The sequence below is a fragment of the Tursiops truncatus genome, chromosome 8, assembly GCF_011762595.2.
Source record: "Tursiops truncatus isolate mTurTru1 chromosome 8, mTurTru1.mat.Y, whole genome shotgun sequence".
Lineage (NCBI taxonomy): Eukaryota > Metazoa > Chordata > Mammalia > Artiodactyla > Delphinidae > Tursiops > Tursiops truncatus.
In genome coordinates this window covers 104840870-104853723 of record NC_047041.1, presented here as the reverse complement: position 1 = coordinate 104853723, position 12854 = coordinate 104840870, and the positions used below count along the sequence as shown (strand labels likewise).

The following is a 12854-nucleotide window of genomic DNA, read 5'->3' as shown; positions in this document are numbered from 1 at the left end:
CACTCAGACTCTCACTATCTCCACTTTCACAAAAGGGTGGGGACTCGGGCCCACTTGATCCTCAGCAAGACACACAGGTCCTTGGACAATTAGCATCAGAAAAGAGCTGTAGAAGGGGGACTTCATTCATTCGGCAAATGTTTACTGAGCACCTACTATGTGCCTGGCACTGTGGGCATGCTGAGGATTCAGGACACACAAGAGATGCTCTCCTGGGCTACCTGGTCTTTACATCAGTGGAGGAGGAGGGGCAGATAGTCAATAAGTCCAGTAAATCAGACCCAATTATGATTCTCAGACCCTACTTGGGGGGATGGAAAATGGGGAGCACTTTGGCCAACGGTTTGTCAGTTTCTTAAATAGTTAAACACACTTTTCCTCATATGACCCCCGTATTCCAGCTGGAGGCACTTATTGGAGAAATGAAAACATGCTCATAAAAAGCATTGCTCCTTGCAGCTCCATTCATAAAGGCTTCAAACTGGAAACAACCAATCCTTCCAGGAGGATGGATACGCAGGCTGTGGTCCATCCACGTGATGGGATGTACCCAGCATCAAACCCACTACTGCTCTGCATGACTGAGCACCAGAAGCTGGACATGGGGGAGTCCTCACCCTACGCTTTCTTTTATAGGAAGTTTAGAACAGGCAGAATTAGTCCTTGGTGGTGGGGGTGGGGGGCTGATGGGGGACAGGTGTGAGGCCACTTTCTGGGGGCGATGGGACTATTTCATATCTTAACGGGATATAGGTTATACAAGCATAGGAAGTTGTGTTAAAACCGATGGCACTGTGCACTTGAGCTCTGGGCGTTTTACTCTATGTGGATTACACCTCAGTTTACAACATCTAATTAAGACATGTGCTCGGAGCTACAAAGGAGAGGGGCTGGTGTTAGGAGTGGGGGCAACGGGCACCCCCAGTGGGATGGAGAAGGCTAAAAAGGTCTCCGTCAGATGACATCGAAGGCCAGAGATGAGAAGGAGATAGAAAAAGAGGGCTCCAGGGGAGGAGGCTGCTTGTGCAAAGGCCCGGGGCTGCCATATGGGGTGGCTGGGGGACAGCCTTTCCTGAGCCACCAGTAGACTTTCATTTTGTGGCTCTGTGGCTGGTAGGACTAGCGGGTCCAGAGCCTGAGGCGAACTCCACCTGGTCTCAGTCCTCACTCTTCTCTGGCTCCACCTTTGGCTTCCTTCATTTGTTTCCCTTTCATCTTGATGTTAATTTATGCTATTTTCTTATATTTTATCCACAGGTATAAACTGGCTATAATCTTTTATTTGAGGGATGGGAGGACAAAGGAGAATTAAGGGTGGAATGTGAACCAGCCCAGGTAAGGCTTTGGGGGCCATCCACGTTCTCCTCGTGGGCATGGCAACTTCATAAAGATTCAAATACAATGGCTAGTCCTCTCCTCCCCGCCCAAAAGAACAGTGATAGGAGCAGACATTTAAACATTGCAGGTGGTTCCACCCACCACCCGCCTCCCAGGGAGCCTGAGTCGAGGGAGGTGAACCTCCTGTTCCTTGTTCAGGTCTCATGCCCTCGTGCCTTTCAGCATGTGGGCATCATCCACCCCCAGGACCCCAGCCCTCGAGGAGCTGCATGCATTCTCTAGACTCACTGTCCTTTAGAGGTTGAACTTCATCTGGCACCAGCCAAAGACACAAGACACAGGTGTCTCTTCTAAGGCAGCAGGAAACACAGTTGGTGCTGGACCTGTCAAAGACTGGCCTCCAATGTGGCCTCCTCAAGGGACTTTCATAGTTAATCATCCTTTGACTCTAACCTCCTCCTTAGATTTGAGAAGAGGGGAGAGAGCACCAGACTTGGAGTAAGCAAACAAGAGCTCTGGTCCCATCTCTGTCACCAAAGTGCTGTGTGACTTTAGGAATATCACTCAACCTCTCTGAGCCCCAGTTTCCTTCTGTCACCAGGAAAATGAGGGGGTTGGACCTGGATTTCTCATTCTGGGTTCTCTGGAAGGGATCCAGGACATTCATTAGCCTCTTTAAGGGCAGAAAAACACCTGTTCTAATGACTATTTATTAAAATCAGTGATATAATTGTTGAAAGATTTCCCCCTTGAGATGGAAGTTGGAGGCCTCTGTATGGAAGTGAGGTGGTCAGTTGAGGTCAAGACTCGATTTATGGCTCAGCTGGACACTTCTAGCAACTCTTGGAGCTTTGGCCAAGCGAGAGTTTTAAATTGTTTGTATTCTTAGTCACATACTGTTTAATATATAACCCCAACTGTCGGTGGTGGAAAGACCGCTGATGTTAAAATACTAATTAAGAAAGAGCTCACATATGACAAAAATTTAGTAAATTCAGCTTAAGATGGTTTCATAAGTTGACGGCTATCATCTAAAATCGACAGCTCATTAAGAAATCTCTAGAACCTCAACCACCAATGTGGAAAAAAAGAAACGAGTAACTTCACACAGGAGAAGCCTGACACCTCACCTCAGCCAGGTGAGCAGGCAGCATCCCAGGGACCAGCCGTGTGGAGGGCGTATGCCCTCATGCGATGGGATGAGAAGGCATTTCCCCTCTGTGGTCCTCCCCCCAGACCCACAATCCCAGTCTCATCATGACAGAAAGTCCCAGCTGAAGCACATCCACAAAACAACTCATTAGTCGTCCCCAAACTGCCGAGGTCATCGAAAACAAAGAGTCACGGCCAAGAGGAGCCTAGGGAGAAACGACAACTAAATGGATGGGATCCTGGGACAGAAAAGGACGTCAGGTAAGAGGACCGAGGAGTCTGCATAAAGCGTGGACTTCAGTTCATAATAACATATCAATATTGGGTGGTGCGTGTGAGGATGTACCGTGATAATGCAAGATGTTAACAACGGGGGAAACAGGTGTGGGTTATATGGGAATGCTGTACTATCTTTGCAATAATTCTGTGCATCTAAAACTGCTGTAAAAGAAAAATTATTTAAACAGAGACGGAGTAACAGTGGTGACAATTACCCAACTGTAACCGGCTGGGCAGGAGCCTTGCTCACGTCTGCCATGTGTTTCTGGTGGGGAAGAGCTGGTGAAGAGTGAACCCAACGCTGAGTCGTCATGCAGACACAGGTCACGAACATACAAAATCAGCTGGCTGATTTTTTTTTTAACATCTTTATTGGAGTATAATTGCTTTACAATGGTGTGTTCGTTTCTGCTGTATAACAAAGTGAATCAGCTATACGTAAACATATATCCCCATATCTCCTCCCTCTTGCGTCTCCCTCCCACCCTCCCTATCCCACCCCTCTAGGTGGTCACAAAGCACCGAGCTGATCTCCCTGTGCTATGCGGCTGCTTCCCACTAGCTATCCATTTTACATTTGGTTGTGTATATATGTAAATGCTACTCTCTCACTTTGTCCCAGCTTACCCTTCCCCCTCCCTGTGTCAACTGGTTGATTTTTAAAATGCATCATGCAAGATAATGATGATAGTTCAGACAAGATAACCCCAGACCAGTCATACTGATGACAGTTTTATTTATTTAATTTTTATAAATTTATTTATTTTTGGCTGTGTTGGGTCTTCGTTGCTGCGGGGGGGGCTTTCTCTAGTTGCAGTGAGCGGGAGCTACTCTTTGTTGCGGTTGGTGTACAGGCTTCTCATTGCAGTGGCTTCTCTTGTTGCAGAGCATGGGATCTGGGTGTGCAGGCTTCCGTAGTTGTGGCATGTGGGCTCAGTAGTTGTGGTGCATGGGCTTAGTTGCTCTGCAGCATATGGGATCTTCCTGGACCAGGGCTCGAACCCGTGTCCCCTGCATTGGCAGGAGGATTCTTAACCACTGCGCCACCAGGGAATTCCTGATGACAATTTAAAATTCATATATATATGGGACTTCCCTGGTGGTCTGGTAGTTAAGAATCTGCCTTCCAGTGCAGGGGATGTGGGTTCGATCCTTGGTCAGGGAACTAAGATCCCACATGCCGCAGGGCAAGTAAGCCTGTGAGCTGCAACTACCGAGCCCGCGCACTCCAGAGCCCGCACGCACCTCAGCTAGAGAGCCCACGCACTCTGGAGCCCGAGTGCCACAACCTGAGAAGCCTGTGTGCCACAACGAAGAGCCCACACCCTGCAAAGAAGACCCAGTGCAGCCAAAAAAAGAAATTTCATATATATATATTTATCTACCTCTATATAGAGAGATTATATATATTATACAAAACACATTATGTTGAGCTATCTATCATCTACCTGCCTATATGCATCTATCTATCTATCTATCTATCATCTATCTATCAATCAAGGGGAAAACTTTCCATGCTATACCAATATCCAAAGTGAAGTATTTTTCACTTAAAATCACTCCTTTTTCATATAGCACACAAATGAAATACCATGGCATGCTTAACTCCCAGGAGTTCGCCTGAGACATGATTACTGTGCATGGGTGTCCTGAGCCCCAGTGGGCGACGCTGATCGGGCCCAGGCAACCCCCAGGCCTTCTCCAGCTCTGATCTTGGGGGTTTAAGGACAAACGGGTGGTGTAAAATCAAATTGGAAAAGCAAACCTAAGTCCTGTCCTTCTGGAACTTTGTGGAGTGCAGGGAGAGTGACACTGATAGAATACTGCTAGCAGCAGATATGGGGGCAGCTGTGTAAGTGCTCAGGGGAGAGGAGCCTGCTGCCGAGATGCCACTGGGGTCAGGAAGGGCCTCCTGAAGGAGGCGACGGAGCTTGGAAGAAGAAACGGCCAAGAGCCCAGGGAGCAGGAAAGAGAGGACGAAGGACCACAGGAAGGTCAGTGAGGCTGCGGGCAAGCGCTGGAGGTGAGAAGGAATCGGAGAGGCAGGTGAGCCCCACCTGTGGGCCAGGGCTGGGTGAGGGCTGGCGGGGGTCCACTACAGGGGGCAGGAGGGGGCCAAGGTGGACACAGGCCAGTGCGGAGGCAACAGTGGAACTGAAGAGAGGGCAGCACAGACACGGGGAGCCGTAGGCAGCTTTGAGACACGCACAGGAACTGGCATCAGATGGACCAGGTAGAGGGCGGAATGTGGGCCTGAGTGGAGGGCTGCCAGCACCGCGCACAGCTGTGTGACTCGCTTAAGCCCTGGAGGTGGGAGGGATCTGAGCCCCCTTGGCCTGAGGACAGGACTGGAAGGAGGAAGGAATGCTCCATGGGCTTCCGCTCCAGCCCGGAGCCCAGAGTCCTCAAGAGCAGAGTCTGCAGTAGGAACACGAGCGCGGCCTGGAGCTGCCCTGCACCCGCCTTACCCCTGCACCCCCAAACCCCGGCCGTTCTCCGTCCAGGAAACACAATGCAATAAAAATTATGCCCAATTATGCCTTCTTTCTAACAGCTCACATCAACAGCTCCATTTCCACCCCCAATGGCGTGTTCAGACTTTTGCAGTGAAGGTGCCGTGTAAATGCATTAAAACATCATTCTACACCCGAGGCCGTACGTGGGCAGAAATCGTTCCAGCTGGGTGTGAAGGGAAAGGATGAAATCTTGGGTGTCACCGGGAATGTTTGTACACCACCCCCAGAGGCAAATGGGGGTGCAGCTGGAGGGAGGAGCTTTCGGCTGACTGGAGGGGGTGGGGCCTGGTGGGTTTGGCTGTGTGTGTGGGAACTCAGAGCCCAGCTGGACTGCATCACAGTGCAAGGCCCAGAGGGGAGCAAGGTGACCCCCGGGGTTGCAAAAAGAAAGCAGGCTGGATTACCAGGCAAGACATCTATGCGCACGCAGGCCCTCTGAGGGCTGAATGCAAGGAACCAGGCGTTTGTCTACCCAAAGGCCACGTGACCATCGTCAGATGGATTTCTGAGGGTCGGCAGGCTTTTGATACTTCATTGCACAGCATGAGAACACCGCCACAGGTGCCTGGCGCTGGAAGCCGGGGGCGTGACCGCTGCTGGGGGTGCCCACGCCAGGCAAGGGCAGGCTCTGGAGAGGAAGATCTTAGCGGTCAGCAGCAGCAGAACCTCCCCCCCACCAGCCCCCTCAGAGGACTGCCTTCTCTTTGGAGAGCTGGGGAGGTGGTAGATGAGTCGAGAAGGACCCCAAGTCTGGAGCTGGGGACCCAGTTCTGGCCCTAGGCCAGCTGTCACAACTCTGGTCTGAATCTAGGGTCCCCCCATCTACCCTGACTGATTCACAGGGTACCCTTGGCTGTGTGAGCATGGACATGTTGCTTGGTGTCTCTGTGCCTTGGTTTCCTCATCTGTCAAAAGGGGCTCATAATATTACTAACAATATTACCAACTTAACAAGTGAATATTAAAGGAGGTGACGTATGCAAAGGGCTCACAACAGTGCCTGAAACAGAATGAGTTGACAAAAACTGTCAGCTATCATCCTTCCCTCCATCCCTCCACCAAGCCCCACCGTGCCAGGCCCTGTGCTGGGGCTAGAGAATGAATCCATCCAGGGAGGCAGACATTACGGAGGCAGTTACCTGAGACCTGACCTGCTGTGTGTCTGAAGGAAGTGACAGCTGCGGTGAAGCAGGCAGGGCTGTAGGATGAATGTGCCCTCGGGATACAGAGCTTACTTAGCCAGAATCAGGGCCTTTCCACAATGTACACCACAGTGTAAAGCAAGACAGGCTGTAAACTCCATGAGAGCAAGGACGGCGGCTACACCGTACCTCCAGCTCCTGGCCCTGTAACTGGCCCAAAGACAGAGTCATCCACCTCTAAGTTGAATTGAATTATGCATCAAACTGCAGGGGTACAGGACAGGTTTCTCAATCAGCCACATGACAGCACAGAAGAGAAGCTCACTGTATGTACAAGGGCATCAGAGGACGTGATCAAGAGAGTGAAAAGACAACCTACAGGATGAGTGGAAATATTTGCATATCTTATAATTGGTAAGGGTTTAATATCCAGAATATATAAAGAGCTCCTACAATTCAATAACAAAAAGACAAACAACCCATCAAAAAATGGGCAAAGAAATTGAGTAGATTACAAAGACTATATACAAGTAGCCAATAAACACATGAAAAGATGCTGAACATCATTAGTCATTAGGCAAAGGCAAATCAAAACCACAATGAGATGCCATTTCACAACCACTACGATGGCTGTCACACACACAAAAAAGCGAAACTAACAAGTGTTAGTGAGGATTGAAGAAATAGAAACCCTCCTACACTGCTGGAGGGAATATACAAAGGCGCCACGGCTGTGGAAAACAGTTTGGTGGTTCTTCAAAAAGTTAAAGATAGGATCCAGCTATTCTGCTTCTACATATATACCCCAAATAATTGAAAACAGGACAAACAGACACTGCATGCAAATTTTCATTGCAGCTTTAATCACAACAGCCAAAAAGGGGAAATAGCTCAAGTGTCCATTGAATGAATGGATAAAGAAAATGTGGTCTCACATTCAATGGAATGTTATTCAGCCATAAAAAGGAATGGAGTTCTGATACCTTGAACCCTGAAAACATGTAAAGTGAAATATGTCAGACACAAGAGGACAAATATTGTGTGATTTCGCTCCTGTGAAGCATCTAGAAGAGTCAGATTCATAGAAACAGAAAGTAGAACAGAGGTTACCCCGGGCTGGCGTTGGGGGAGGGAAATGGAGGGTTATTGCCTAATCAGTACACAGTTTCTGTTTCCGGATGATAAAAAAGAGTTTTAGGAGTAGATAGTGGGGCCTTCCTGGTGGCGCAGTGGTTAAGAATCGCCTGCCAATGCAGAGGACAGGGGTTCGAGCCCTGGTCCGGCAAGATCCCATGTGCTGCGGAGCAACAAAGCCCGTGCGCCACAACTACTGAGCCCGTGTGCCACAACTACTGAAGCCTGCACGTCTAGAGCCCGTGCTCTGCGGCAAGAGAAGCTCCCGCAATGAGAAGCCCGCGCACCACAATGAAGAGTAGCCCCCGCTTGCTGCAGCTAGAGAAAAGCCTGCGCGCAGCAACGAAGACCCAACGCAGCCCAAAATAAATAAATACAATTAAAAAAAAAATAGTAGTGATGGTTGCCCAACATTCGGGATGGACGTTAATGCCACTGATTTGTATGCTTAAAAATGATTAAAACGTTATGTCTATTTAACCTCAACTAAAGAAACAAAAACCAAGAAGGTGAACTCCTCACCTACCCCGACCCATACCTGTTTCTCCAAACAGGTCAATCCAAAAATCTTGGAGCAGTCTTTGATTTTTCTTTTACTCTCAGACCCTCCATCTGATGTGTGGGCAATTCCTGTCGGCTCTACTTTCAAAATATACCCAGAGGCTGACCTCCACGGGTCCCGGCACAAGGTCACCAGCATCTCAAGCCTGGATTACTGCAAGAGTCCCCGGACCGGCTTCTGTCCTTCCCCCCTCAGCCTGTTCTCCAAAGCAGCCAGAGGGATCCTGCCCAAACCTTGGTCAGCTCCAGCCCCTTCCAGCAGCTCCCATGTCGCCCAGCCCAGTGGCCAGGGGCACATCACAATCTGGACTGCCTCTCCCACTCCCTCCAGACTCCGTGAGCCCACTGGCATGTTTCGGGCACTTCAGGTGTGAGGCTTTGCACTGGCTGTTCCCTCTGCCCCGAGTGCTCTTCCTTCAGGTGTGCATTCCCAGGCTGCCCATCAGTGAAGGCTTCCCTGGCACACCCTATCTAAAATCGCCCCCTATTCTGTTCAGCTTTTCTTCATGGGACACATCACCAGCCAACATATGACGTATTGAATTCTCCTACGTGGTCAAAAATGTTTCATGAGGGCCGGGCCCGTGTCTGCTTTGTTCCCTGCTGTGTCCCAAGCCCCGAGGACGCAGTGCCAGGCTACCTGTAGCTGTTTGTTGAAGAGGCTAGTGAAAGTTTCGGGAGGGACAGCTCTCCCGTCCTCTCTGAGTGGGTAGCATAGCGTGGTGACGACGCACAGCCAGACCGCCTGGGATTCAGATCCTGCATCTGTCATTTATCAGCTGTTTGACCTTGAGTAATCTCTCCATGCCTTAGTTTTCTCATCCATAAATGGGGAGATAGTAGTGTGCATCTCATAAGGTAGGTGAGGCTCACATGTGACGACGCCCAGCACACAGTGAACTGCTCAACCAACAGCCCCCCTCCCTCTCTCCACGCCCAGGGTGCCATCAGTGCAGAGAGGCACCTGGGCTAGTTTCCAAGAGGAGGGGACTTCCCGGCAGGGTTTTGGGGGATGAACAGGAGTGAGCCGGGCAGACGTGTCCTGGGGGAGGGGTGCCCACCCCCACCTCGTCCTGATCCTACCTGCCCTTGCGGGAGGTGCTGACCACAGGCTTATGAATAAATAGCTTATTAATAAATAACGAGGGAGCTTCTAAAGAAGGCACAGAGGGAGGCGGCATCTGTAACAATCGATTGCTCCGGGGAAGCAAGAATGAGCTGGTCCTGGGATAAGTCTCAGAACATCCGGTAGGACTTCACATCTGGGTCTGTGAACTGAAGCTGGTAGCAATGAAGATGGAGAGGGGGAGGGGGGCATTAACAGGGGATGACAGCAGTGGGGGCGGTACTCATGCACAGAGCGGAGCCCCTCCAGCAGAAAGGCTATACACTCAAGTCATCTTCACAAACCCTCTGGGTTGACAGCTAAGGCACAGAGTGGTTGAGTAAGTTGGGCAAGGTCACACAGAGCTGCAGGCAGCAAAGCTGGGATTTAGAATTGGGTTCTCCACAGCTGAACCCCCCTGCGAGGACGTCCCCTCTCAGGGCCTCAGTGCCTGGCATGGAGACAAAGCAGAGGACTAAGGTCCCTTTCTATCCTCCACCTCCCCGGCTTCATTACTTCCTATTTACCTGCGAGCGCCAAAGCAGCCTCTGGGTCTTAATTACACCGAATGAGCTAGACGGTAGTGTGACGCTGTCAGAGTTTGCCCACATTTCTTGCATGCCAGCTGTGGTGGAACAGTATGCCCAGCGGCAAACCCAGGAATGGAGGCTGGGGCACTGGTCCTGGGGTCTTAGACCTGTCACTGCTAAAGCCCAGAGCAGGAGAAAGGGGGCGAGACCCCTGCCCACCACACAGAGTGGAGATGCAGGTGAAGGGAGCAGCAGGTCTGCTCTAGGAGTGGAGTCTGTCCATCATTACGGCTCGGACCTGATGGATCAGACCCTCCATTAGGGAAAGCCTCCCCGATCCTCACATCGGAGATATGCCCCCCCCCCCGCAATTTAGAGGCTCTCAGAACCAAAGAGCAAGTCCCCAGCTAGTACACTCTTGTGTGCAGGAATCAGTTTCAGCTGCATCACTGGGTGATTCTGCTTGGGGTGGGGTAAGGGAGAGCCAGAAGCCTCCTGGGAGCTGGACCCAGACATCCTGGGCTCCACTTTTGGTAGCCCTGTACTAACTGTGTAGTCTCAGTTTCTTTGTCTGCACAATGGGGACGATTCCGCTCCCAGCTTACAGGGTTGGACTGAGGATGAAACGAGTGAAGTGCTTAATTCCGTGCCAGCGGGAGGCAAGGGCTTGGTTAGATGCTCACAGATGCTGAGTTTGGGGCTCCTGTGCCCAGCTGGTTCCCGAACTCATCCTGTCCACACGGGAGCTGGAAGAAGCCACTCGTGCAAGCAGGCCAGTGTGCCCAGAACCGTCCTGGCTGACTTCTCAAGCCTGTCCCTTCCTTCCTGTTCCTAGGTCTGGCCTCCCCCCTCTGGCTGGCAGTGCCCCCTCTCTCTTCCTCCTGGGAAGAATCTGATGAGTATACAGTGTCATTTCTAGAAAGAAGCCAAACTGGGGCTCTTTAAGAAGCAGACATCAGGATAAGTTGCTCCATGGGACTCCAGCCCACCCTCACCAAAAGAGATGGGGGCATGGGGGGGAGGAGGGAGGAGCAAGGGACAAGAAGCAGTGCTCCGTGCTATAGTTAGCAGCTCCTGGTTCCAGGTGGCTCTGATTGCAGGGCACAGCATCCTAACCAGGGCGCTCCCGGCTGGAACTCAGCTGTATAATTAAATAAGGCCGAGCGCCCGCTCTAGCCCCTCGTCACTGTCCCGCTCTGAGGTTTTATTTAATAACCTCTGAACTGGGAGGGGAAAAATCATTCAGGAAACATTGCTTGGGTCATTTATTTTAAAATTATTGGTATAAAAATAGCCAGGGTCGTGATTTATGTGCAGGGAGGGGCCAAGGAAGCCAGGGACTCCCCCTCCCAACTCCTGTCCAAGCCTCGTGTGTCCCCCCCAAGTTCCACCGCAGTTTCCATTATGACTTCAAGTCAGAGTAGTCACTTTACATCACAAATTAATCTCTAGAATAGCACGGAAATATTATGTGTATTCATAGCGCCTGTGAAAACATCCGAAAACCTTCCATCTGCCGAGGGCCTCGGACGCGCACGGCTGGAGATGCTCTCCCAGGAATTGAAAACCGCACGGCAGGCCTGGCATTTGCCCGCCAGGGGGCCACTGCCTCCCCCAGCCCCGCCCGGCCCGCGGTCCAGCTGTCCGCCGTCAGTTTGTCTGTGAGTGCCCCCAGTGACCTGCGGCCGACAAAGTCAGCCCCCCCCCCAAAACCTCGCCGGAGACGGTCCCCGCCACCGGAGACGCGGGTCCTTGTCGCCTGCCCCTTGCGTGCCCCTTGGTCCCGGGGAAGCCGCTGTCCCCGAACGTCCCCGACGCCGCTGCCGCCACGCCCGGGGCCCTCGCCCCCTGCGCCGCCCCTGGATACTCACCAGCTGCGGGGGCTTCCTTAGGCGGCAGCCCCTCGAGGCCGATGTCGCCCTCCAGCATGGCGTGGCTCGCTGCCCGGCTCCGGTGCGCCCCGGACGCACGGGGTCCAGGAAAGGGGGTGATGAAGTCACCCCCAGAGGTCTGCAGTGACTCTGAGGGCCGGGGTCCGAGCCCAACTCGGGAGGGGACGGTCCCCCTTCGCCTCCCCAGACGCAGCACGCGAAGCCGCAAGTGCAGGAGCCAAACTTGACCGCCCACGCGCACCGCCGCGCCGCTCCGCCCCCTCGGCTTTTTGGGCTGGGGGTCCTGGCCGGCTCCCCGCCACCGCCCCCCCGGGGCTACCTGCGGACACCGCCCTCGCCCCGCCCCGTGCGCAGCGCGACTCCCCCGCGGCCACCCGGACACCGAGCGATGGCGCGGGACGCTGGAGGCCAGCCGCAGCGATCGGCCCGCGGGTTCCGCCCGCCCCCGGCCTCCCGCTCTGCGCTCTGCGGGGCGAGTCTCCACCAGCTGCCGGACCGTCTTATCAGTCGGGGTGAACAGTGGGGCCCTGAGAGGCTGTGCTTGACGGGTCCCCAGCCAGGGCCCCAGGGAAGGGGTGCTGACTGGGGGGAGGGGGCAGCGATCCAGCCCCGAGAGGCTGGCACAGCATAGGGCGTCAGTGGAGAGTGCACGGCCCCCTCCCCCAGGCGGGACCCCAATTCATCACTCTGAATTTGTCAGAAGAGGGAGGAAGTGAAGCCCAGGGATGGGAAGGAGATCTGGAGGTTACAGGGCAAGTGCCTGGCCGGAACTCGAACACCAACCTATGCAGAACTTGGGAATCTGGATAAAGTGAGAACTGCCCCCAAATGGGAGAAAACTGTGTTATTTGAGGATTCTAATTAAGCGAGGCCAAGAGAACTCAGCCAGGGGTGCTGGCAGGGACTTCCCACCCACATCCTGCAGCCTGGCTCAGGGCTGGGAGCTGAGAGGTGCCACTCTGCAGCCCTATCCCTGTTTAGAAGGCAAGGTCTGGACAATTCAGCACCCTCCCGGGCAGCGGAGATGTGGGCATCAGGAGAGTGCGGAGAACCTTAGGCAAGGCGCCTCCTGTCTCCCCAAACCTCACACCCGTGACACCTCCAGGTAAATAACTATAAATTCTGAGGCAGAACTGCCTTAAACAGAATGTTAATTTAAGCTGCTCCCTGATCACTGCACGGGCAGTGGCGGGACGGGACAGCCT

The 12854-nt window shown here is 52.7% G+C and overlaps 1 protein-coding gene across 13 annotated transcripts in view; it reads right to left on the bottom strand.

The window, feature by feature from the left end:
* Positions 1-11772, bottom strand: part of ANO1 (anoctamin 1) — a 160794-nt gene extending 149022 nt beyond the window's left edge. For 4 of the 13 annotated variants that reach the window (XM_033861348.2, XM_033861350.2, XM_033861349.2 and 1 more), the window contains exon 1: positions 11629-11767. In XM_033861348.2, coding sequence (XP_033717239.2) covers positions 11629-11686 — 58 coding nt within the window. In that variant the 5' untranslated portion in view covers positions 11687-11767. Of the gene's footprint in view, positions 1-11628 lie in introns of all 13 variants that reach the window. The other 9 variants (XM_073809315.1, XM_073809311.1, XM_073809317.1 and 6 more) reach the window with 4 other exon arrangements.
* Positions 11773-12854: the final 1082 nt, after the last annotated feature.